The sequence below is a fragment of the Pimephales promelas genome, chromosome 11, assembly GCF_988280905.1.
Source record: "Pimephales promelas chromosome 11, fPimPro1.hap1.1, whole genome shotgun sequence".
Lineage (NCBI taxonomy): Eukaryota > Metazoa > Chordata > Actinopteri > Cypriniformes > Leuciscidae > Pimephales > Pimephales promelas.
The window spans coordinates 32549680-32577338 of record NC_142779.1 but is presented as its reverse complement, the minus strand read 5'-3'; the positions used below and the strand labels follow the sequence as shown (position 1 = coordinate 32577338).

The window sequence follows — 27659 nt, the reverse complement described above, 5'->3', positions numbered from 1 at the left end:
CATTTCAGTGAACTACTCAAGATATCTTGAAAAGACATGTATAAAACAAGTAATGTCAAATGGAGGGGAAAAAATATATAATTGAATTAGTCTCTATTCAACCAAGCCGTAGATTATTAGTAATCTGACAGCATCTTCTTTCAAATTAATTGGCGTAATTACACCAAGAAAAACACCAAACTTGATAACCATTTTATGGAAACCGAGTGTCAATAAGACACTTAGAGAACTAATCACAGCGTCAACTCTTACAATTAAACCTGTTCTCATTACAACTCTATTAAGTGCTTAAAACAAAATGAAGAATCTTATCAGGCCCAGCGAAAGCCTGAGATAACTTCCTGACGCCTGAAAGCACAAAAGAGTAATTAAACTGGTGAAGGATAGGAGTTTCGACAAGATCGACCAATCAGGGCAGCCCCAGTCAGACCGCAAGATTCAAACACACTCACTTTAATCTCAGATAATGATAATAATCAGACACTTTACAAGCCGGAGTCACCAGTGACTAACATAGTGGTCCTGTACAGTGAATGTACAATAATTAGACCGTTTCTCCCATAAAGGCCCTTTGTTTGACACTGGTTGGCAAGTTCAGAAGAGATGCTCAAGAGTTTGAATTGTTTTGGTGCGATTTCCCAATACTTCTGGGTAGTGATCGACCGAGATATCGGCCGGCCGATATATCGGGCTGATATTTGAGGTTTTTGCGTGTATCGGAATCGGCCGATACACCGTTGCGCGTTCGCCGATAGTTTTTTCCCTCCGGCATTATTTATAGACAGGCGGCCACGGGCAGCTCTGTGCTGCTGGAGATGTGCATTAATTTTTGAAGTTAATTAAATGTTACTTTTATTAAATTGAGACCTGTAACATTTGTTAACATCATGTCATTTTTATGATGTAAATTGAGGGAGCAAAATGTATCGGCTCCAAATATCGGCTCAAGAAAATCGGCAGGCCGTATCGGTCATCGGCTAAGGCTGATGGGAAAAAAAATCGGTATCGGCACTAAAAAATCCATATCGGTCGATCCCTACTTCTGGGGAGAGGTTGGTTCGAATCCATACAATACATAATCCCGAGTATGAGCCAGTGATCACATCCGACCAGCTAGACTTTCATTCTTTTTTGTCGGTTTACAAGTTAAAACACCATTTTATTACAACCAAATCTGTCCCTTTCACTACATGTTGAGGACAACTATACAGTAATTATTCTGATTTGAAGAGGATTATCTATTTTTAAATGTTTAACTTTCTTTAGTGTGTAATTAGGGGTGGGGGAAAAAGCGATTCTTCGATGCACATTCTCCCATCAAGTTTGCTTTTTATAGATCACAACCTTTGCGTGAAAACTGGCGTACGTACGTTTCCAGCTCCGTTTTGCAGAGCTATCCAGGCATCTAGTGGTAACACCATGAAATTACATGTTTTATTTTATTTTCTCTCAACAGATGGCGCTAATCTGACTTCAAAACATGGATTTAAAAGGCCTACTCTATATATTAATATCAAACACTATCACTAATCAAAATACAAAATAAAATATTCTTCAACACAAATATTGTACATTAATTTTAATTTGTGGGGGGGTTAATTTTCAGGTGTCCGGTCACTTTTGACCGTGAAGATAAGTTTGACTCCCAAATAAGGAGCACCAGAGGGTTAAAAAGAATAAGGCTGTACTTTATATCATAGGTTATTTATTTGGTAAGCATCCTGATTTCAGAAAAGTTCGATGTTTGCTGGTGTCGCTGCGGTAAGCTTCATGCGCGAGATTAATTTATATTTGAAATGCTCATTATTATGGTTTACTATTTCATTTCACTATAATTTGCAGACTAATTTTACAGAGCAATTAAAAAGAACTGAGCGAGCGACTCGCTAGCAAATTGGACAGTCCGTTGAAATGCATGATTGTTTTTGCATGAGGTCAATGTGTACAATGCAACAACAAATCTGTGCTGACTAATTATAGTCAAGATATGAGTGGCGCACCAAAATTACAAAATTACCAAAAAAAAATCATTTCAAATTCAAAATCCTTGACTGAAAAAGTGGTTCATTCTCAGTGTTGTGCATCACAAAATGTAGGTATATAAGCTATAATAGTGACTGTTTCGATATTACAAAAACATCTTTTGGCGGATTACTAAAAGATACCGTTGCATCTTCAATTGTCGGCCAAAAAAAGAAAGGCGTTCCTATTAAAAAGTGACAGCTGATGAAATGGTTAAATGCTTCCCAAGAGAAGAAACACTAAAAAGTGGCGGCAAAAAAAGAACCAGTGTCGCAAGTCTCCATCGCTGTCATCAGACGGCGACTGAGTAAACTCCACACAGCATCTCGAGCGCTACACAACATCCAACAGCTCACACACATCAAATCTTTCATTGACAGACTAGAGATTCCCTAAGAATATGCAACACCTTTTCCTTTTCTAGTTTCTTTCCCAGTTAAGAGTGCAGCAAGCATACGGCATGGCACTCGCAACACACATCCAGACCAATACTCAAACCTGCCAACGTGACACTGCTGAAAGCAACAGGAACATCAATGATTCATGCTATAGACTCGGATGGGGGCAGGGGTTTTAAGCTATAAAAGCTCTTTTTAGTAGCAAATCGCCTGTTCACAGCCGCATGTTAGAGCACAAATGGAGCAAAAGAACAAAGTAGCTAAATGTAAAAAGCACAAAGACTGTGAGCATGAGCTTTTAAGAGACGTGCCGCACATTCCCCAAAGCGCGTCTGTACACTAACACGTGAAACCATCCGGCCTTCTACGATTTGCTTAATTGTTTTCATTACTCATGACATGAAAGATGCTAAATTAAATGTGTGAGACACACACACATTGTGGATTTGGTGTGCAAAGTTTACCCTAAAATCTGTTTAGAAAATCCTCCACTTTATTTGATTGACAAGGACCGCCACATACAGCTCCCAGTGTGATAAGGATTCCTTCAATTGTCGGTCACACGTTTCTGAATGTGCATATGTTGCTTTCAGGCATGCAGAAAAGAGGCTTTATCTCTTTCAAGGTTAGCAAAGAGATTCTCAACCATGAGCCAAGTAGCTAGCGGGGGAAAAGCACAGGAAAAAACAGATCTTTCAAGGAGAAATTAGTAAGAGATGCACGATTGCACACACATTATTGACAACTTCAATATAATGAATAGGCTATATATATATATATTCATATATTGAAGTTACATATACATATACGTATATGTATATATATATATATACATATACACACACACACCTAAAGGATTATTAGGAACACCTGTTTAAATTTTCTAATCAACCAATCACATGGCAGTTGCTTCAATGCATTTAGGGGTGTGGTCCTGGTCAAGACAATCTCCTGAACTCCAAACTGAATGTCAGAATTGGAAAGAAAGGTGATTTTAAATTAAAACTTCTTGGTCACTTCATGAATAGTCGAAAAGTTAAAAAACATTAGTCAATGTTTTGGTCTTTCAGACAGTTTTAATTGCATGACTGTATTTGCACTTGCTCTGTGATGACAGCAGAAAGAAAACGGCTCCCTCAACATGAAACATCTCAGAGAAAGTACTTCAATATGAAAACAGAGTGAAACTGGGGACCGTTAATAGTGTTCCCATACAAACCAATTTTCTTGAAAATGGCTCTGAGGCTCCTGAAATGACTGAAAATGTCAGCAGAGGCTGACAGGAACAATGAGTGACTGGGACATGGCTGTTTTTTGACATTTTTTAAAAAGCACAGGCCCCTTGATTCTCGCAATGGAGATATACAAAGCTTCATTTATCGCTAGTATCCCCACTACAAAGCATCTCTCTCCAATTATGTGTATTATAAATTTATAACATTTCGATTTATAATATCTATCAGAATTTATTGAAATGAAAGGGTTAGTTCTGTTAGTAATTACTCTCCCCATGTTGTTCCAACCCCGTAAGACTTTCATTCATCTTCGGAACATGAATTAAGATATTTTTGATTAAATCTGAGGATCACTCCTACATACGCTTCTGTGTTGTACATCACACGTAGGCTCACTATTGGCTGACGTTGGTCATGTGTGTGATGCATGTGACGTACAATACAGTAGCGTTGCACTAAATGAAATCTCGAGGCCGACAGAGAACAAAATGAATATTTGAATAATGTCGTTATTTTTTTTTTTTTTTTTGCACACTGAAAGTATTCTCGTCGCCTGATAATTGTATGTTTGAGCCGATTTTAACGATATCTTTCATAACTTTTCTGGGCCGGCAAGTTTCGATCCCTTTAAGGCGAGACACGGCAGGCAAACATATCAGTTTTGAGATTTTGGGCTAGTTTACTCCTTCAATATGAGTTCTTTCACGCTGCTATAAAGAAAACGTTGAAAATATGCATTAAAATGCTTATTTTATTACATTTAGTTTACTTACGGCAGTAAATTTCTCCCGAATTTAGCAAGAAGTTAGCATTTCAACGCGTCCTGCCGCGGTCCGTCTGTTACTGAAGTCTGTCATGACTGGTATCGTTGGAAAGCTCTGAATCTCGTGCACAACGCTGTGTGTCCTTTCTATCAGTAACCAATTGTGAATGTCCAAAGGGTGTTCTAAAGCTAATGACGAAATCTCATTGGCTACTGCTGGTTTCCGTGCAAACGTATCACATGGTGTACTCTGCCAATGCTAATTCATTGATTTACTGCAGTTGTAGGCCAGCCATGTTATTAAATAATCAGTTTTCATGAGCTTGAAATATTATATATTATTATTACTAAGGCCTGAGCATTTATTCTGTTTTTGAGCATTTTTTTTCCAACAGAAATGTATTAAATTCCCTACTTAAATCTTTAAATGTCTTTTTCTCAAAATTATTTTTCATTTCTTATTCTTCAATTATTATTTTTTCAATATCTCAGCCTATATAACACCTATGTACACCAAACTTTCCAGTTATACACTTAGCAGTATTCTGAAGATATTTTCAGAGGAATTTGTTAATAAATCATTCCTGGCCTGATTTATGTTACATTGTAATCAAAAAACATTTATATATATATATATATATAAGTATATATGAAGAGTTCAGATGCAAAAGCCTCTAAGTGCCATTTGAAATTTTCTTCTAGAATTAGTGGTGCAACGGATCATCACTGATCCGTGATCCGTTCGGATCAATGTCTTCGGTTCGGCACACACGTGATCCGCGGATTGATTATGAAAAAAAAAAACGTGCGCATGTTGTTCAGTCAACGCACAGCTTCGTCATAGCGAGCGGAGGAACGGAGAAGCTTGAACGCCCCGCGTCATTTCAGGGCTCCAGACCAGACTGCGACCAAAATTTGAGAGTGTGCGACTGAATTTTACATCCAGTCGCACATGTGTGACCAGTAAATTTGCCACACGTTAAACGCATGGTAAAGCGGTGCGTCAATGAATCCGTGACAAGAGCGCGCGTAAACATCTGTGGGAGGGAGACGGAGACAAATATCACAACCTGATGTGCGTCTGAGCAATCAGCGATCTATCAACTCGTTAGTCGTTACCTAGCAGCGAATGCAAACAAAATGAAAGTGGAACGAAAATACGATTAGGACCGTGGAGCAGCAGCAGCGATCCATTGACAAAATAAAGCCCCGAACTTGTCGCGGGCCGATCTCGCTCACGCAACACTGTTATTAGGAGATCCAGTGAAGAAATCCATTGAATTCGCCTCAGAATTAATAACATAAACACCACGAGATCCAGTGAGAAACACCATATAAACCAGCGTTATAAACCATATCAGATCAAACAGAGCTGACGTGGAAACCAGGAGAAACACTTATAGAAGGCTTTCAGTCCACAAATCAGCCTATATATGATAATGTGTAAGAAATAGTCAAATGCTTACAAGTAGCCTACTACACATCTTTTCCCAGCACTTCAATAATATCATAAATAAATGTTTTATTTTTTTGAACTTTTTATGCGATTACCAACACATTTTTTGTTTATCCTTTAAAGATTGTCCTAAAATGAAGAAAGTACGATGATATTTTCACTACTTTTATTAATTGATATTAAGACATTATAAATGATAATAACTAAGTTAATTTCATCTACACCCTAAATTAAGCTTAGTGATTTATTGTCAGCCCCAGTGCTACTAGAATTTTTTTTTTTTTTTTTTGTAGAACTCGCTGTGAGTTCTCATTTGAGGTGATGCTACCCTCAACTTTCAGTCTGGAATAGTTAAAATAAAACAGAATATCATAATGTTAAGTCTATTTATTATTAAATAATTTGTCAGTAGGCTATTACAGTTATTTTGGGGGAAATTTTTTTTTTTTTATTTTTATTTTTTTTTTTGCTGATCCGAAAAATGATCCGATCCATGACCCTGATCCGAGAAACGATCCGATCCGTGAGTTTTTTGATCCGTTGCACCCCTATCTAGAATGATCATTTTTATCAAGCTTGTATATTTAAGTTCAGTGATTTCACTTAAATGGCAATGATAATTACCTATTAATTGTTATTTAAGTGAAATTACTGAACTTAAATATACAAGCTTGATAAAAATCATCATTAAAGAAGAAAATTTCAAATGGCATTTAGAGGCTTTTGCATCTGAACTCTTCATATATTAGTATATAAGTTAATATAAGTATATATATATATAAGTATATATATATATATATATATATATATATATATATATATATATATATATATATATAAGTATATTTTGATTTCCTAGGTAATGAAAGCATATATCCTGCTTATATTTTATTTTTCATTTATTTATTTTTTCATATTGTGTGTAAACAAAATGAAAAAAAAAAAATAAATAATAGAAACATTGCTGATGGAGAAATGTTTCTCACCCAATCAGGGGAAGGTTACCATGAATTATTCTAGCAAATCGGAGGACTCTGTAGCCTTGCAAGGGGTGTTACTATATAGTAAGGGATATGACGCAAACAGCGTCGAGTGGTGGAGGAGACGACAGAAAGCAAACGGACGCATCGAGTATAAACAAGGCTTTTTACGGAGCGAGAGCGCGCTGAGATTTATATGAGAGAGAGACAGAAGAATTATAATATATATATATACACATACAATTATAGCATTATTTATTATTTTAGCTCTTTTATGATGGCTAGCAGTAAACGATTTACGGTGGAACAGGCTCTGGCACAATTACTGGAAAGTGACGAGGAGAAAGCATTGCTTAGAAAATTCAAAGCATTCCTAAGAAAAACGCCTGCGACTATTTGTAAATAAAGTTAAATTTTAATTGTTTTTTTTTTACACATTTTATCGTCTGTCAAGCAAAGGCTTTGACAAATATATTTTTTTGTTAAAAAACTGAATTTTCGAATTTACGTTTTTGAAATTCTCTAGTATATTGTACATTTTTCACTCATACTTCCTTTATAAACACATTACATGCATGCTTATGTTAGCTTAGGGTCTTCTGAATCCATAGATACCAAACACATAGGTCTTCCATCTCCATTACATATAGTTTACAAGCCCAAATGTAAAAATAGAGAAAACGGACCAAAACGGGCTTAGTCCCCAGAGGTTTAATATGCTGATTAGTTTATACTAAATATAAATAAAAAAATAAATGTCTAAAGGTTCCACATGTTAACTTAGATTTAATTTAAAAATAATTGTATTTGCTGCATTCTCATTTTCTCATTGCAAAACTATTAAATTTTCAGATGATCCGAATGTCCGAATGGAGCTAAACCCGCCATTTGAATACGTGTAAAGTGTGTATACTTTGGGATTTATTGGGCAGTGAATTTCTAACACAACCCTTGTGTGATGAGGAGCCCAGTTATAGTATAAAGTAAAGAGCTCATTGCAACTATAAATCTGAGGTCTCAGAGTGGTCACATCCAAAGGCAATGTCTTGTTGGATTGTTTGAGACCTCTAGAGAGTAAATAATAGACTCACAACGCTTTTTTTGTGATTTAACTATAGCCCACATTTACCGGAGATTTCCACCCCGAGGGAGGCGAAAACACATGATGGAGAAACCCATCTTCAGACTACATCCAGCGTTCAGCTCTCTCCACCCATTAAACAGACAACTAGGCCAATCAATACAAGCGCCTGCCAGACCATGTCCTGCATGCTTCCGCTCGCCACCACGAGTGAGATGAGGAAGGGAACACAACGGGTCTGTTAGCCAATACTACATGTGATGTGAGTAATCTAGCATGGGTCGCAATGGTGAAACTGCAATTTCCAGTTGCACTTTATATTAAGTGGCTTTACGTGCTATGTACTTACATTGAACAATAAGTACAATGTATTATTGTGTTCCTGTTGTATTGTAAAACACGTTTGCTGCTATTGAGGTGTGATACGGGTAGGGTTAGGGACAGGTGTGGTGGTATGGGTTGGTTTAAGGGTAGATGGTGTGAGGGGAGGGTCAACTGTGTAATTACAAAATGTAATTACATAAAGTAATTATAGCTGTAATTACTTGCTGGTATTTTTAAAATATAAGTACAAAATGTAAAAACATGTATGTACACAATAAGTCCATTGTATCAAATTATTCATTTCAAATGTAAGTATATAGCACTTAAAGCCACTTAAAGGATTAGTTCACTTTTGAAAAAACTTTTGCTGATAATTTACTCACCCCCATGTCATCCAAGATGTCCATGTCTTTCTTTCCTCAGTCGAAAAGAAATTTAGGTTTTTGATGAAAACATTCCAGGATTTTTCTCCATATAATGGACTTCAATGGGAACCGGATGGTTCAGGTCCAAAAGACAGTTAATAACAGTTTCAGATGCAGCTATCTTTTTCAGATAGCCTTTCTCCATTCTGTGAGGCGCGTTTGTAACGTCACGTAATACGTAATTACGTTCAAAAGGTCACAGGCGACGTAGCCGGAAGTACAGAATCAAAATCGTCCGACATCGTTATTTTACCTTTTAATTCCTTTTTTTGTAAACGGCGTTTGAGTTAGTTTTCACGTTCAACCTATGCGTTCAACTTGTAAACACTCTGACTCTGTAGTTCTGGCTACGTCGCCCCGTGACCTTTTGAACGTAATTACGTATTACGTGACGTTGCAAACGCGCCTCACAGAATGGAGAAAGGCTAGCATTTGTCCTTAGAAAAGTTACATTTTTGGAATAAGTTTTGAAATAACCGATCGTTTCGCATGATAAGACCCTTATTCATCGTCTGGTGTCGTTTAAAGACATTTGAAGCTGCATCTAAAACTGTTATTAACACTATCTTTCGGACCTGAACCATCCGGTTCCCATTGAAGTCCATTATATGGAGAAAAATCCTGGAATGTTTTCATCAAAAACCTAAATTTCTTTTCGACTGAGGAAAGAAAGACATGGACATCTTGGATGACATGGGGGTGAGTAAATTATCAGCAAAAGTTTTTTCAAAAGTGAACTAATCCTTTAATATAAAGTGGGACCGCACTTTATTTTAAGGTGTCATTGTTACAGTGTTATTATATATTGTGTTATTATATATGAGTACTAAATTAAGCGACTAAATGTACACACTATAGGGGTAGGGTTTGGTTGAGGGTTAGTTGCATGTAATTATACATAATTTACAGTTATTACTATGGTAAGTTCATCTAACAAATTCTTATACCGTGCCTTTAAATTCATCCCTTTTAGTGCACTGTGACCGCAAATATTGCATTGTTCTTAGGCATTTGGCTTCAAAACGTCTAGCGACTTTTGCATTCTGCTTTGTTCTATTCAATACAATTTTCGTTTAGGTAACCAAATAGTTGACTTTTTTTTTTTTTTTTTAATAAAAATTAGCTTTGCAAATCCCTAGAGTTTTATGATTAGCACAACCTTTGTGCCAATATTGAGGAGCTTTACATTTAGAATAACTTTTAAGCTATCCCAGATCTAAGGTGCTGCCTTTATAGCGTTAGCGTTCCAGTGGGAGAAAAGCAGCAACAAAGGAAACACAGAACAGTGAGAGAACATGAAAGCTAATGCAGCACATGGGGGAAAAATGGAGAAGAGGTATTGGGAGTTGAAAGCAGAACCTCGTCACTAGTCATGTGCACCTGCTTTTAGCTGTTGGAGCCTAAAAGCCTAGGAATCCCTGTAAGCCTGGCAAGAACGCGTGATGTCACTGATCAAAGTGGGTTCAACCTAGTACTCCAGTGAGCACCTGAGCTGTAGTAGTCTTTAAAAGGTGGGCACTCTCTCTTATCGCAAGGCATCACAGTCAACAGCTTGTCATTCTGACAGTCGCCCAGTTACACCCATAAGCCAGGGATTCAACCTAACCCTTCTGGAGTTTCGCCAAGATATCTCATACAGGCGTCTTCTCACATGATTGGCTCGTCCAACCATGCAATTCAACTCCAAGAGCCAATGAATTATCAGCGTTAGGGTCAGATTAGGTGGTTAATGCCACCTAACACTTGAAAAATAGCACACATTATACAAGGCTAATGGAACAAAACTATTATTGAGTATTGAAACAACACAATTGTACTCTGCCAATCAACGGACTGACTGTTATAACAATGACAATTTCAGCGACATTTCTCAAGAATAAGAATTAAAACATTACAATGAGGACAAAAAAATAAACTTACTTGATCCTGTCGGCATCTGATAAGGACTCCTGTAAGAAAGAGCGTTAATTTAGTATGTGCAAACTGAATATCCTCTTACACAAAACAATCAGAGATGTAGGATATATTACAATAAATATTTCACATATCCTTAATACCCACACTGCTGTATATTTGTCTTTTATACCAAGAGGGCAAACATAACATTTCCTCAAAACTTGAATGTGAACTGATCTTGTGTGGCTGTAAAACAATACATTTTTTTATAGGGATGCACCGATATGACAATTTTGCCCGATACCGATAACCGATAATTCTTTATATTTGAAAGCCGATAACCGATATATTAGCCGATAAGTCTAAATCCAAATTTTTAGACAATTTTTGAGAGCCTGATTATAAAGTCAAGATACAAACACAATTATGATGTTCTTATTTTAATATTGTGTAGCCGATATGACAGACTTGCGCTGCACATTTTGCACTTTAACTTGATTTTCATTTTTTAAAGTGATTTCAATCATATTTCAAGCATTTGAACAGTGCACATCTAAAGTGCCTCAGCTGAAGGAAATAATACATTAGTTATCGGCTTTTACATATCGGCTAAATGTTCTTGTTGGGCCGATAACGAAAACATTAAAAATGATCATTTATCGGCCGATACCGATAACGTGGCCGATATATCGTGCATCCCTAATTTTTTAAATGTAAAAGCTTCCTAAACAATGTTTTTTTCCACATTTAATTAGTGATAAATCAGTTCCATGTTATTGCACACATAGAAAACAGTTTTGATGGATAGACTTTTGCGTCCCCCAAATTCAATAAAGTAAACATACAGTAGATGAATTAAAACGAGACCTACACATGTGGCATGTATAAATAAAATATTACAGGTGAAAGTGTATGTGTTGGATAATTCATCTCATAATTTTAATAAAAGCAAGTGACGCAGGGGAAGAATTTGACATCATACTCTGTGCCTTCAGCCAAACAGGTCAATATGCACATGCCAAGTGAAGCAATGAAACTGCTCTGACATCCTGTGTTTTTCTGCCGGCTAAATGTCCACCATATCCCACAGAGCAGAAAATGGCCATTTGTCTAAAGTAGAGAAAGGTTGTGAACACTGTTTGTTTAAAGACTAATTATGGTTTTTGTTGTTGATGGATAAAAATCTCTGACAAATAAAACTGCACAGAACAAAAGTTCATGAAACACCGTCACAGAAGTGACAATTGATGATGGAGGTTTTAGTAAACGCTTATATTTAGACAAAATATCCTTAGGAAACACCAAAACAGTGAGATGAGAATACTAGCCATTGCATTGGTACAATAAAGGAAAAGATCAGCCAACATTTTTTGAAAGTCATTCCAAACCTATATGGCTTTCTATTGTAGAAAACAAAACAATATCTGAGCTACTCATTTATAGGTTCTTCAATGCACCTATTGAACCTAACTTGTCTATATATTGTATATTAGGTGGGGATAAAGTCAAAGAAATGTTGACAATAACGTACCTTGATCTGTGATAATATAGAAAAGGCAGTCACTTGTGATAAAGGTGTTTTCTCGCTCTCCACAATAATGGTGGGAATCTCACCCTTTGGCATCCTTGATTTATCCATATTGTCCTTTTGCAGGGCTTTGCTCTCTACATTGGGCAACTGGTGGAGTTGCGTCTGGTGTTGAACCCCCCGTGGAGCCCTGTCATCCCCTTCTGAATCATTGCTGCCCCCCACTCGACTGTAAATTGGGCCTTCGGCTTTCGGACGGGCCCCTTCCCGATGGGGATCTGCATGTTGCTTTCCCGACACTCTTTCTGGACCGTCCTCTGCCATGTGCCATGTCTTGGGTCTTGCCTGACTTGATTTCTTGCCGGTTCTGCTATGCCGGGAAGACCATTCATGCCACGGTCTGCACCGCTCTTGCTTTGTGTCATGATGATCCTTGAATTCGTACTGTTGGGGAGTAACGTGGCGTTTGGTTTGGTTCTCTTTTAAAGACATTGTTGAATCGGGAAGGTGTTTCGTTTGGCTCTCTTTTAAAGACAGTGTTGAATCGGGAAGGTTCCCACGCAGTAACTTTAGATTGGCAGGGGTCATCACCCGGTAGGTGATTTCATCCAGAAATTGGGAAAATTTGACCTTTTCCTCAAGAAGCTGCATCTTCCAATCCGGTGGCATAGAGCTGGGAGATGTAGACGATGTGGAAGTGGCACGTCCAGTGGGAGAGACTCGCGCGCCCTTTTCCCTGTCCAAGGACATGCTTTTGGGTTTCTGGCTACGTCCACGACTTTGCCTCCGGCCTAGCACCTCCACCGACTTAGACTTGCGCAGACTATCGGAAGAGCACACCCCCAACTGATGAGAGTGCTTGAGGATGCCCTTGGGTGGATGGGCATCCATCACAAATGCTACATGCGGTGAACGCTGTTTTTCCCTGGGTGCGAATATCTCCGCTTTCTCACTGAAGACCAAAGAGCGCTCGGCACTCCTGCTGGAGTGTGACGGGGAACTGCCTCGAATGCAATGCCGGGACTCTTCCGAAGAGGAGAGATCGTCGTCAGCAGAGAGTGCCAGCAGGTCATCACTACGACTGATAAAGCGGTTCATTCTTTGTTGCCGAAGATGCTTGGGAGGTAGTCTCATGCCGAGAGAACAGTGGCTGAAGATTCGTGGTGGAGGGAGGACACTAAGCTCCAAACTAGACAGACTCGAGACATCCAGCTCGCTGTCAGATGCTTGCGACCATACGGGTTTTTCAGGGCATTGTGGGTAAGGGCCTGTAAATTGTGTACGCTGCAAAATAGGTGCATGATTTCGGGAGAAAGTTACCTGGCAGGGGTCAGGCTGGGCTGACGACGCAGGGCTGCCGGATGGCAAGGCACTCCCACTGACATCTTCTCGAAATACTGGAACAGTGTGGCGAGTCTCGCGGTGCTGCGGAGGTGCCTTTCGGTACGGTTTCCGGGCGGGAGCAGCACTCGTCATTCTGGTAGATCAGTGTGTTTCCATACACTGTCCGTTAGTCCTGCCGAGAGAGAAGTGTGAGAATCCAAAGTAGCAGTAGCCTTCAACCCTGTCCTGTGCAAAAACCTCTCTCTGCAATGTGCCACCCTGCCTCTTCCTCTCTAAGCGGCAACGTCAAAAAAGCAGTTTGAATCAATAGGCTTTGATCAGCACCATTGGGCAGTTAAAGCCCCACAACCAATAAAAACAGCTATGGATGTAACAGACAGCAGGAGTTGATACAGAGAAATCGAGGAGCAAAAAAGCCTCAAACATCAGTCTACTGTGAAACGAGGTGTTTATCATAATCTGTGTAGTAGTAAATTGAGGGAAGATGAGAATGGGAGAAGAAAGACAAAAAGAGATACTGGATACAGAGCTTTATAGACACAAATATAGAGGCACGAGGGGGGAAAGTGGACTTGTTCTAAAGCAGGTGATTGATTACATGTTGGAGTGTGTTTCCAATAGACAAACTGTTAAACCAATGCCAGCATGACTCTTATCGATCACACGAAGCTATGTATAGAATTGGAAAAGTGGGTGTGCGGTTGGGATCCAATCACTTACAGAGGCACGTCGGGCTGACCCACGGTCATTCAAAATCAGCTTCAATTCAAAATACTCTCTCTGATTCAGTTCAGACAATACTAGTTTTCCCAAAGGGAGTTAGGCAAATTTGTAAAACATAGACGAACTTTGCAATTGGGATCCCACCCGATTTTTTTAACACAAGATATTGAAGTAATTACCAACTGTTTTTTGGTTGTTCCCAGGTTGCTAGAAATGTCTCATTTCCATAAAATGTTTACTCATACTTTTACTCAAAATTTCTTATTACACTGTCTAGCAAATCTTTACTATGGATTTAAAACGTATTGCCAACTGTCTGTGTGAAACAACAGTTTATGTTTAACAGCTTTTATTAATGATACTTGATAAAAGCTCCTTCTGACATAAAAAGAATATGAAATTGACAAAGGTGCAGATCACAAACTGCTCAGTTCAGCCACTACTACAGAGATCTCTATCCTGTCATCCTATGTTAATATTGGTAAATGGTGTTTAGAAACCTAATCCCGTTCAAACAGTGATGAAGTTATCCAGCAATAGCATTGTAAGATGAACCCAGTGTCATCCTGCTAATGCACAGAGCTGCCAAAAACGTCTGCTGCAAAACCCTAAACCAACTTTTTCTAGTTAATGATCTGTAATAATGGGGCTTTTTAAATGTTTATCATTGATTCGAGTAACTTTTTTTGACATTTGGGTATAAAGTGTTTTATTTCTACAATATATGGTGTAAAACCGTCTTAGTGCTGCCCTCTTCAGGTTAAATGGTGGCTACTGCAATCAAATTTTCCTATTGAATGTTTGCTTTTCTTCATGACATACGCAGGTTTCAGCTAACCACGCCATTGGTACGAGCTACAGCTGCCACGCCCTCGGCAGTTTAAAAATCATCTTGTTTCATCAAAACCACAGCGAGTCAAGAGTGGGAATTACGAGTTTTGAAAACGATTAGGATAGAATATTGTAGCATCTATTTAGCATAGCATTTATAGAGTTATTTAGATTATTTTGTGTAGCCTAGTTATTTAGAAGCATAGTACAGTTAGGATGGCTTTAAGTTAGCATAGATTTATCTGTGTTTAGTACAGTGATCAGGATGGTAATGGACATGCACCACACAGCTCGTGCTGAAAAGTGACACAGTGCCAAACACTGCTCTTCCAGCATTGACTGCACCACTGCAGCGGCGTCTTAAAGTGAGTGATCATGTATATTTTAATCACAATTTATGGTAAGGCTAAAGTTAATCCTCTGGGGTCGACAAACGCGCTGACGCATTTTGCTGGATTTTTTCACATAGCGGCAAAATATCAATATGAATGCGTGTCTGCAGACAGCGCACGCTATTGACATTAACTCGACAAAACTCATCAGATCCCGGTCACGATGCGGGAGTTAAAGGGATAGTTCACTTTGAAATTAATTTTTGATATGTTTTAGCTTACCTCAAGCGCATCCAAGATGTAGGTGTCTTTGTTTCCACAGTATTTTCAATTTTGACATTTTTCAGTCAAACCGTTGTTGTCTATCAGTCATACACTGGAGGCTAAGGGGGTCCACCAAAGAGCATGCACAGAGAAGTCAAAATTAAACATGATTTAATGACTCGTGAATGTAAGTACACATTGAGGGCATAAGACACGAAACGAGCGGTTTGTGTGAGAAAACTAACAGTATTTATATCGTTTTTACCTCTTGTAATCATAGCCATGACAAAATGATCTGACGGCACGGGCGCTTCGGTCTGCGCATGCGCCGGAAGTGATCGCTTGCGCGCCGACGTCACTCTTTGTTTATACAGAGATTTCGGAAGATTTCCCTTTCACTAAACATATTTAGATATACGGGAAACCGCAATGGAAGACGATTTCGGTATATCTAAATATGTTTAGTAGAAGGTAAAACTTCCGAAATCTCCGTGTAAATATTGAGTGACGTCACACGCAAGCGATCACTTCCGGCGTAACATTGAACTGATTCAGTTCGGTTCAGTTGGACATTGCACAACTGATTCAGATCACTTGGACGTCACTGTGATTACACGAGGCAAAAACGATATAAATACCGTTCGTTTTCTCACAAAAACCGCTCGTTTCGTGTCTTGTGCCATCAATGTGTTCTTACATTTACGAGTCATTAAATCATGTTTAATTTGGACTTCTCTGTGCATGCTCTTTGGTGGACCCCCTTAGCCTCCAGTGAATGACTGATGACTGACAACAACGGTTTGACTGAAAAATGGCAAAATTGAAAATAATGCGGAAACAAAGACACCTATATCTTGGATGCCCTTGAGGTAAGCTAAAACATATCAAAAATTAATTTCGAAGAGAACTATCCCTTTAAGCACTTGCAGAAACTAGTGGCGCTTTTCCAATACCAGTACCAGCTCGACTTGACTCACGTTTCGCTCCGTTTTCCATTGTAGACAGTACCGCCACAAATAGTACCCGGTCGTCATAGCGACGCATTTCGTTCCTCGTTGCCCCATCAAGCTCTCGCTGGATCCTCTCTTCGACAACCCAACAAAGGAAACTCTGCACCTCCTCGTAAGACCACAGCGTATTCTTCAGAGTTGCCATAAAAATAGTTTAGTAACTATCTCTGGCCAAACTATTTAAAAATGGCGGGGTTATGCTGGAGCTGGATACTGCGCCGGGCGGATGCGATGATGACGCAGTGAATAGTGACGATTCTCTCTGACCAATCAGCAGTCGGCATTGTTTTCACATCACATTTTAGGATCGCCTTAGCTCGCCTCAGCTTGCTCAGAACCTCGCCGGAGGTGATACAAAAAAAAAGTACAGGTACAACTTTTACACAGTGGAAATCCCAAACAAAGGCGAGTCGAGTCGAGCTGGTACTGTGTAGTGGAAAAGCAACACAAAACCCTTACCCTGTAGGTCCAATTATCACATATTTGACCATTCGATATAATCTTGACATGTGGTTGCTTGAGGCAGTATACACAAAACAACTTTGTGGGCGAGTAAGTTTGAGCCAATCAACGAAAGTAAAGTTTTAGATCACTCCCTGTAGTCAGAAAGCAACACGAATGCATAAACCATAATAGCAGGCCATGGTTAGCGCTCAGATTCTCTCCACTTCTTCCTGGGTCACACCTTCCCCTGCCTGCAGGAAGAAAGCCTTCTTTATTGCTGTGCCTATTTTTAAAGTTCCTGACTGGTAAAATGGGAAAAATGAAGGGAGAATTGGCTGGTGTGTCACAGTGTGGTGCCACTAAGAAATCGATGGTGTTCCCTGCGCATGCTGCTAATGTGCTGCGGGGCACAGGCTGGGACATACATATATACGCACACGCGCACGTGAGGGGGTCACTGCCAAAATGTGCCACTTATTGGCAGGCTTATTTTCCCCTCTTGGCGTCATCCTCTACCCACAATGCAAAAATACAACGGGCCTACACAACCAAACACAGCAAGTAGAACTAAATGTGTTTGTAAACTCCAACTCAAAAGACAGTTGACTTTAATCAGCAATCCCATCTGAACTGATAAAGTTCACACAACAAGATCTTATCCTCTTATCTGAACAGATATCTTATCACTCAGTCTGTCCAACATTTGGTCTTAAAGTCCCCCTGTGGTGAAAATCAATGTCTATGTGGTGTTTTTAATATGCTTTAAGACAAACCATGTGCAAACTCATAAGTCTGAGTCTCATTGCTGAGTATTTTCTCTTTAAAACTGCAGTGAACCAAAGACAGTAGGTTTTAGAGCCAGACCGATATATCGGCAGGCCGATATTATCGGCTGATATTAGGCATTTTCCAAACTATCGGTATCGGTAGTTATAATGGCCGATAAATGAATTTCAAAAATAAAATAAAAACGGACGAAACACGCTTGAACCATGTCATAAGTGTTTCAAGTTATAGTTTGTCCACCAGAGGGCACTCTACACCGTTCCTGTTGGCAACACTCCTTGAGTTGGTCACGATACATACATTGCTTGAATAACAATTAAAAGATCACCCCCATCAGTTCTCTTAACTCAAATAAGCATGACAAAATTTGTGACTATCATGTCCAGTTTTGCTGCTGTTAAATAAGCAGAGAGTGAAGCGGAATTAGCTAGTAATAGTTACGTTACGTTGTTACAGTGTAGATGACTGACTGTCCTTTTAACTTTTGACAATGTGACTGAAGCATTTCTTTAATAGTGCGTGACAGTAATAGCAATGAGACCCTAGTATCATCTCTCCTTGGTCTGTTATATTGAAAATATTGCGAAACCATTGCTAAATTATGGCTCATCATAGACTTTGTTGTGACAATAAAAGAAACAAGTTTCTTTTTAAAATGCATTATCATATTATTTTAGTTGAAACTCATAAATAACTACAAATAACTAATGTTAGGGAACTTTGTTAATGTTTTGTTGCACATTTCTGAAATAAAAAACGAAATCTACTGTGGGATCAAGAAAAAATCTTATTGATATTCAAACAAAAAAATCATGGCTTGCTCAGTTGGGGATATTCAAATTAAATGTCCCATCATTGATCAGCTCTACCAAACTGGATTTTTTTTTTTTTCCATGAATAAACAAACACTGTTAAGTTGTCTTGATTGATACTGTGAAGCAGCTTTGATACAATCTGTATTGTGAAAAGCGTTTTATATTTGACTTGACTTGACCAATCAGGTCAATGTGCCGACGGGCTTTAAAATATCATTAACAGCGAACTGGCAGGGGAGTTTCGAGAGATGCCAGGTTATACCGGTATATTTTTCTGTTGATATGAAAAAATCATGTATATTTAAAAATATAGCGGGTGTATGGTGTATTATCATGATGTTATGATAAAATATGCCTTTTTCCATGGACGTTCTGAGTTGTTCAAAGTGTTTCTGATGATTGTTAAAAGGCAGACTGAGATGGCGAATGAGAACATCGTTTGTGTAACATTAGCAACACATTATTTTATATATACGGTTTGCTCAAGCAAAAAGCTAATCATATAGACCATTTTTCAAGATGTAAACACTGGTCCAGAAACACTTCCTGTTTCAGTTTGTAGCTGTTTTCCTTATTGCACATGTAAAGAAAAAATCTTCAAGATGTTTGTTTAACTTTTTGATTCTGTTTTATATGTTCTGTTGGTTGTATTTCATCCCAGCTTTTATGTAGTGTTGGAAAAACTGAAACAGGAAGTGCTTCTGGACCAGTTTTGTTTACATCTTGCAAATCTATATTAATTACCGTTATGTGTCCGACGTTGTCGAGTGCGACACCATTGAGCAGCGTTTACCTCAGTGAGTTGGCCGAGTGGATTTTGGAGCGTGCTTGAGTGAGTGGAGGCGGGGCATATATATTAGCATATATTCATAGACCGCGTGTACTAAATGAAGCAAGGGTGCAGAGACTATTTTAAGGTATGAAGAATTTTTTTTCACTAGAGAAAACTTTTAAATATGTAATTTTGGTCATCAAAGATGAGTTCTAAGGGATACAATTATTGACTATAGAGGGACTTTAAGTTCAAAACACCAAGTATAAAAGAAATCCAAGTTAAATTAATCCAGCTGTCTATCTTGTCTACCTACCAACTTCCCTATCTTAAAATTCTGCTATTTAAAACTACTTTTTTTTCACAGACTAATCAACAATCAACAGGGCTGGGCGATAATTGTTAAAAACTAATTGGAAACAGACAATAAAATGGATCTCACGGGGACCTACATTACAAGGTATTTACTACCGTTTGTGGTGTTTACATGCTTACATTCATTATCAAGGTCTAGCAAATATGTTGAATGTCATATGATATGAAAAAAAATATTGTGATAAGGTTTTTGGCCATATCGCCAAGACAAAATAATACAACTGTGTTTTGGGAGATTCTGGCAACTTGTCCTTTTTAAAACAGCAAAATCCAGATTAAAGGCTTCTTTAATCTTTCTTGTACCTTCTAAATTTTACAAACGTTTAGAGCAAAAGGCCTAAAGCTTTTGTTGCTAGTCACGCAAGGGCTGAAACAAACAAAGCCTCAAAGACCTAGTGGGAAATTTCTGAGGGGAAAAAAGGGCGAGTCAGGACAGCACTCCTCAATTGCTTCTTGAGATTTAAAACCAAATGGTTTTAACCAATTGGCAACAGGTATACACACATTTTCAAAGATTCCATCACCTGTGATACTAACAGGTACAGAACTGCTGTTCAATGGATAACCGGTGACCAAACTACAGTATGCCTGACGAAGAGCCTCATTTGACCCAACAGTCTCTGTTCTAACATGCTCTGGTCTCAGGTGTGTGTGGAACTTCTCACACCATTTGATTGTGGGCACTAGAAGGTGTCTGTTGCTGTCTAAGGGTGATTTCTACTCTTTCAGAAGCTAATTAAAGCTGCTTTCAAACCGTTTTAAACATTGCACACACCTTAAAAAGCCTCAAGCCTCAGAGCCTTCTATTTGTCATGCCAGAACTAAAGACTGTGGCTGAGGGTTACAGCTTTATGTGAACAGAAGGGACGGAATTACAGCACATACTGACCTTCACACCATCACATGCCCACACAGATGCTGCGGAGCTTCATTTCAGAGGAATCTGACATTGTTCAGACAGATTGTACACTTAATTAAGCTGCTTTAATTAAACCGTACTCTGCACCACAGATAAATCAGGTCTCCAAGTCAGATGGGCTCCAATTGTGAATTTTGATATACATTTATAAAAAAAATAGAAGTAACATTACTACTAGAACTGGGCACTATAGTGAATATCAATCATTTATTTATTGATGTATTTTTATTATTTTGGTAGCAATGTAAAATTAAACGTTGACCACTGTTTTCTGATGATGTAACGACATTTTCATATCCACAAGTTTCCGAGGGGCGCTCCTGTAAAAAATAAAGTGTGTGAAACTTCCGGTGAGGCGGTGGAAGTAGCATTCCAATGGTATTTTGTGTGTTAGTTAGCGAAGAGGCTAGCTGTTTTTCGGAGAATTATTTTACTATTTAAAGACGCAAATCTTTGTGAGAGATGTCGTTACGGAGCTCAGGGACAACATGTGCTGTTCGCGGTTGTATGTATAACCGGACTAAACTAGTTCAGTGGCTTAAACGTGATTGTTTTGAACATAAGCTGAAAACGAAATCAGAGTGATCCTGCCAACGACTGTAGTTTCCATCACCTCCCAAAAGACGACGAATCTTCCTGTGTACATTAGTTTAAATTCTTAATATTCTATAAACTTTTATCAGCATGTGATTGGCTGTTCTCTACTGATGTTACACCTAAACTCAGGATCAAAGCCTGAGTTGACAGAATACCAAATGTGCCAGTTAATGTATTCAAGTAGCACATTCATTTATAATTTTGAATAAACTCCAAAGCACAATGACTAAGTGTGTATTTTTTATTTTAATTGTTTGTCAGCTCGCACATCTGTCTGTCACCATGCCTTGATGAGTACTGATTATTAATAATGTTATTATAATACTCCCAATCAACTACTGTGGAGGGTAAAGGTACTGTTATTTCACCTTTTTTAATTTCGTTGAGGTTGTGTTCCCACATCGTTAGCTAGTTTGGATCGCTATAACTTGAATGACTGTCAACTGTTGAATGAAGGAGTGTCAAGCATGTCAAATCGTGCTTTGTTTACTTCCAACCGGAAGTCGCGCCCACTTTTGACGCAAGGCCTCATGGGGCGTAGGAAACTTGTGGATAAAGTTGTTAGACGAGATCAAATTTTTTTCCGCGTTTGCTACGCATTGAAAACGCATTTAATAATAAATGTTGCCAAATTAAATAAAACCAGAATAATCCTCACAACCTGTACATACAGTGATATATATATATATATATATATATATATATATATATATATATATATATATATATATATATATATTAGGGCTGTGCTAAAATTAATTGCGATTAATCGCATCCAAAATAAAAGTCTGTGTTTGTGTTTACATAATATATTTGTGTGTACTGTATATAATTATTTTGTATATATAAATACAGACACATGCATGTATAAATTTAAGAAAATGTGTTATTCATATATAAAATATTTATATTTATATAATATAGATTTTGTATTTATATACATATATATACAGAATTTAAGCGCAAATAATTCTTAAATATATACATGCATGCATATGTATTTATATATACAAAATAATTATTCACAGCACACAAATATATTATGTAAACACAGACTTTTATTTTTGCACAGCCCTAATATATATATATATGTGTGTGTGTGTGTGTGTGTGTGTGTGTGTGTGTGTGTGTGTGTGTGTGTGTGTGTGTGTGTGTGTGTGTGTGTAACTCCACATTGCTAAATTTGATGAGTGTGAGCTGCTGTTTTATGTAGTTTTAAACCATTTCCAATAAAAAAAGTTGTATTAGTTAATTACTTAAAGGAACACTCCGACTTTTTGGGACTTTAGCCTATTCACCTTACCCCCCAGAGTTAGATAAGTCCATACATACCTTTTTCATCTCCGTGCGTGCTATAAGTCTGTTTGACGCACCCACCGCTAGCCTAGCTTAGCACAAAGACTGGATGTGAATGGTTGCAGCTTTCATACTAATCCAAATGAGTGACAAAATAACGCAAACGTTTTCCTATTTACATGTTGTGGTTTGTATAGTCACAGAGTGTGCAAATATCAAGGCCATATGAGACACAGACATCTTTTGACCGTATAAATACTATATTTTCTGAAGGCGAAGCACTGCTACTTGGGCAGAGTGATAACAATCACCTGAGACGCACCGTGACGAGGAGCAGAGAGTTCGCTTCGCTCAGTGTTGGAATAAAGAGTCAGCAATTACTAACGTTAGATAGAAAAGCATAGTTTATCATGGGTGTTTGTTTGCTTTATTGTATGAGCTGTGACAATAAACAGGGGAGACCAGGTAATACAGTACCATGTTTCATTGATTTCCAACCAAAAACGCACCCAGATTTATAAATATCACATGAATAAATAATTATTATTACAGGAATCAATATATTTTAAATGCAATTTAACCAAATGAACCAAATGTATTCAACAGTAGCCTATATAATATACAGTATTGCATTACTATAGGATAGAATAAGGTGAAAGTAATAGCACAAATTGTTTTTGCACAATGAACTCACAGCCTATCGTACCCTTTTGCACGCTCAAGTTCGTTATTTCCATGGTTATTTCAAATTTAGGCTACTAGGCGCGCCGCGCGCAGGGTGCAAGTTCAACGCAGTGAACGCGCTCGTTTTTTTTCCCCAAGCGCGTCCGCACCGCATCAAGATAAAAACATATTCATACCCTAATCATATAATAGTGTCACTAACGTTACATTAGATCTGGCTAAAGGCACTGTTACAGTAGGTCATCTAAAAACACTTACCTCAGCCGCAGGTGATCCACTTGTCCTGTCTGTGCGATGGGATGGCCGTATCCTTCAGCACATTATGGTCCGTGTGGCAAATTCCATTTTTTCAAAATAATCGTCCTCATTGAAATGTACCGAGCAAACATAATGTCCCTTGATAATCTTAGGTGTGTTTGGATAAATATCCAGAGTAAGTTAGCCATTTCTTCATCCAGTCAGCGTTTTTAGTTGGAATTCTGTGAAACATGGTATTACCTCCCCTGTTTACAGTCGCAGCTATTTACAATAGAGCGAAAACCCATGACTCTAAACTACGCTTTTACTATTTATAAATTGCTGACTCTATTACCCAAACACTGAGCGAACTCTCCGCTCCTCACCACGGCGTGTCTCCGGTGATGCGGTTATTACGCCGTCAAAGTAGCAGTGCTTCGCCTTCAGAGAATAGTTCCCAGGTTTTATACGGTTAAAAGATGTCTGTGTCTCATATGGCCTTGATATTTGCACACTCTGTGACTATACAAATCACAACATGTAAATAGGAAAACGTTTGCGTTATTTTGTCACTCATTTGGATTAGTATGAAAGCTGCAACCATTCACATCCAGTCTTTGTGCTAAGCTAGGCTAGCGGTGGGTGCGTCAAACAGACTTATAGCACGCACGGAGATGAAAAAGGTATGTATGGACTTATCTAACTCTGGGGGGTAAGGTGAATAGGCTAAAGTCCCAAAAAGTCGGAGTGTTCCTTTAAGACAATTGTTGCAATTTGCCTGGATTTGTTCTGGATACCAAAAAGTCTCTCTGGACTTTTTTCCCCTCAGAATTGCATATGAAGAGTTATAAAAGTCAGAATTTGAAGAAATAAACTTTGTGCCAATTCAGAATTTTCTCGCAATTATTACTATAACTTACAATTGTGAGTTTAAATATCGCAATTCTGTCAGACTAAATAATAATAATTCTTATGTCAGAATTGCGAGATATAAACTTGAAATTGCAAAAAAAAGTTTATATAATGCAATTCTGAGAAAAAAAGTCACGATTGTGAGATGTAAACACAATTGTGAGATAAAAAGTCGCAATTATCTTTTAAAATGTTTTAGTCTGAGGTGGAAACATTCTTTGTTAATTCTGACATTATTTGTCATGCTTAAAAACAATAGTGTCTAATATTTTTCAGAAAGTGTGAGAAGACTGGATTGCATAAGTTTGGATAGTCAGACAACAGGACGTTCTGCAGTTTGCATTGTGAAGTGACGTGGCCACTAAGCCAGTGTGGCGCCCATTTCTGGCACCTCACACACTTCCTCTTACTGTTGATTCAGACAGAGATCATTCTCGGTTCCCTGAGGACTTGCATATCAGATGATACAGGCCTAGTAAAACAGCCTGCTCAAATAAACTCTGCTTTTGAGAGGACATGCAGAATGTGTCATCATGTGAGCCATGAGTTGTGTTGGGACTTGGTCTTGCCAGGTTTAAAATCATGAAACATGAAATGGTGTTAACAACCCATTTGAATTCCATAGCAACAAGATAGTACAATATTAAAGAGAGCAAATTTTGCCAGAGCAAATTTTGGCGATATACTTTAAGCGAGATCTAAGAACGAACGAGTAATTTCCAACAAAATCAGTCCAAATCATGTTTGCTTCTGAAGTTTGAAACAGATTGCCAAAGCGAACTTTCCAGAAAAGTTCAATCTGGCTGGTTAAACACCTTCGAACTACCATTGGTCCGTGGCGAATGCGTAATAGGTGGGTGTGGCTCTGAGGCTCCGCCTTCTTTGATATGGAAATCTTCCGTCCGTGAGTGAAACATGTCAGAACACACCGGAGGAGCAGCTTTACAGTAGAAAATGAAGATGTACTTCTGATGCTGTTACTGTTTTTTCATGTTTAATACCAATTGTATAAAGTGTATAAATAAACGTGACGTGACTGGAGTGCCAAATTGTGCAACCAGATCTATAATCGCTACATCAGATGCTTTCTTTAGTGCTGTTTTCTCACAGCTCTCATTTTTGTGTGTTTATTTTGTTTTTAGGAGGAAAGAGTGCAGCAGATATTTACATTTCCAACTGAACGCAATGTCAGCTAACAGTGTATATCACATATTTTGAACTTCTTTTTACCTCTAAGGGAAGACTAAAAAAAAACTTGGCAGCAAGGTGTGAAAGACAGACAGATAGAGATCATGGGAAAAGGAAAAAAAACATCAATTTTGTTGAGGAAAAAAAAAAAAACATTTTCTTCCTGGAACAGCCAAATCTCAGTAAATCTCTTTCATCGTGCACGACTGTAAGAGAACATCATGAGACAACTGTGTATCAAAAGAGGGCTCTGTAGAGACATGTCATCTTCCAATTAGAGCTATTTCTGGAGGCCGATTGTCAGCTCCGCAAGACAAAGATGCACAAACACAACAAATTATTTAGATTGTGTGTTTTCATACCCGAAACTGGAGTTGGTTTCATTCAATGGTGTCCTCATTCACAGGATCTCAGGCCCAGAGCGTCTCTGAAACACACATTTGCTTGGGTTACTGAAATGCCATTTGACACAGTTTTGCAACATGATCTATGAAGAGAAAGACATTTAATAATAAATATGAGCATCAAAACAGGACAAGAATTCAATCTAATCCAGATCATCTGGTCAGAAAATGAGTGAATAATAAAAGCGACATTTATTTATACCCAATACAGAAAAGAAATATGTAAGAGTAAACAAACATATGCACTGAATAACTAACACCACCATTGAGATATTGATACAAAATGCAAAACGCAAAGTAGTTTTTATGTAACTGCTCTAAAATTAATTCAAAAGGTCATCTTTAATCTTCAACAAAGCCCTCTTAATCAGTCATGGCACTCGGCCGCCATCTTGGCAACGCCTCCGGGCAGCCATTTCGGACTAACAAGACCAGGCTCCTATCTAAATGAATGAGCAGAGAGTCAGAACTGCACTTTCACTGATCAACAGCGGTAAAATATGACAAAAATCGCTGAAAATGTTTGATCACTTTGCCCCAAAATAAGGTTTAAAACGCCCTTTTCTGCACAGGTTATGCGTTTACTGCGCATACGCAAGGGTTCTCGTCTCCACTGTCGCAAACCTCAACTGTGCGCATTCGTCAATGGAACCAGACGATAGGCTTACACGCTTCCCGGCTTGACTGTCAAAAGCAGACGATTGGCTTTCCAGCAGGAGGGGCGGGGCATGTGCATTCAACCGCCATCTTTGGCGTTACGGGTTTTCCCTATATAGTTGTATTGAGGATTTAGAAAGTTGCATGTCTCTATATAAATTGTCTCTGTCTTCAATCTGGTAAACCTCTTTTACAACCCTCCCAGCCAATCAGATTTGGTGAAATCAAGAGAGAAAAAATGTTTTTGAGTGACAAAATAATTTGATTAAATCACAATTTGACATTTATTTATTGAACTGATTGGCAGAAACGATTTTTTTGCTACAGAAACACTTTTGCATGCATAATGCTGAAACATTGAAGATTCCAGCTCAATAGTGGAAAACAGCATGAGCAGAAATCGGGATGGTATAAATATAAAACATCGCATTAGCATCTGGTTTATAAATTCACAAACTTTATAAACTCCAAGTGAACTCCTGTTTTTTTTTTTTTGTCTGCCACGAGATACACATCACAAGTTATATTAATATGAATAATATCAGTCGGGGAGTTCAGTCAGAAACCGCCTCATTCAGTCACAATCGTTCTTCTTTGCCTAATTAACACAGAGACTGCTCATTAGCAGTGTATCCGACAGTCCTCCTCCCTCACTTACACAGCAGAATAATGAACTCCTGCGCGACACACACACACACGGTGTGCAAGGATGAATGACATAAGAGTCATTATACAGCAAATGACTGTATAGAGTGTCAGGTCACTGGAAAAGGGGACAATCTGGTTATATATTATGGAAGGTAAAGCATGTAGATAGAAAGATAACTGCTACATGCTCAGGGTAATACGCAATAAGATAAGATAAGTTTAGATTAAGGACACTGCACCATAGTAGCGAATTTATATTTATTTATTAGTGTTATCAAATATTACAAAAAAAGGAAGCACAACGTGGAATTTA

The 27659-nt window shown here is 38.3% G+C and overlaps 1 protein-coding gene across 2 annotated transcripts in view; it reads right to left on the bottom strand.

The window, feature by feature from the left end:
• Positions 1-27659, bottom strand: part of tjap1 (tight junction associated protein 1 (peripheral)) — a 136598-nt gene that overhangs the window by 40022 nt on the left and 68917 nt on the right. For both annotated transcript variants that reach the window (XM_089117305.1, XM_089117306.1), the window contains 3 exons: positions 26000-26064; positions 13429-13624; positions 10605-10633 (listed from right to left, as the gene is read on the bottom strand). In XM_089117305.1, coding sequence (XP_088973431.1) covers positions 10605-10633; positions 13429-13584 — 185 coding nt within the window. In that variant the 5' untranslated portion in view covers positions 13585-13624; positions 26000-26064. The remainder of the gene's footprint in view (positions 1-10604; positions 10634-13428; positions 13625-25999; positions 26065-27659) is intronic.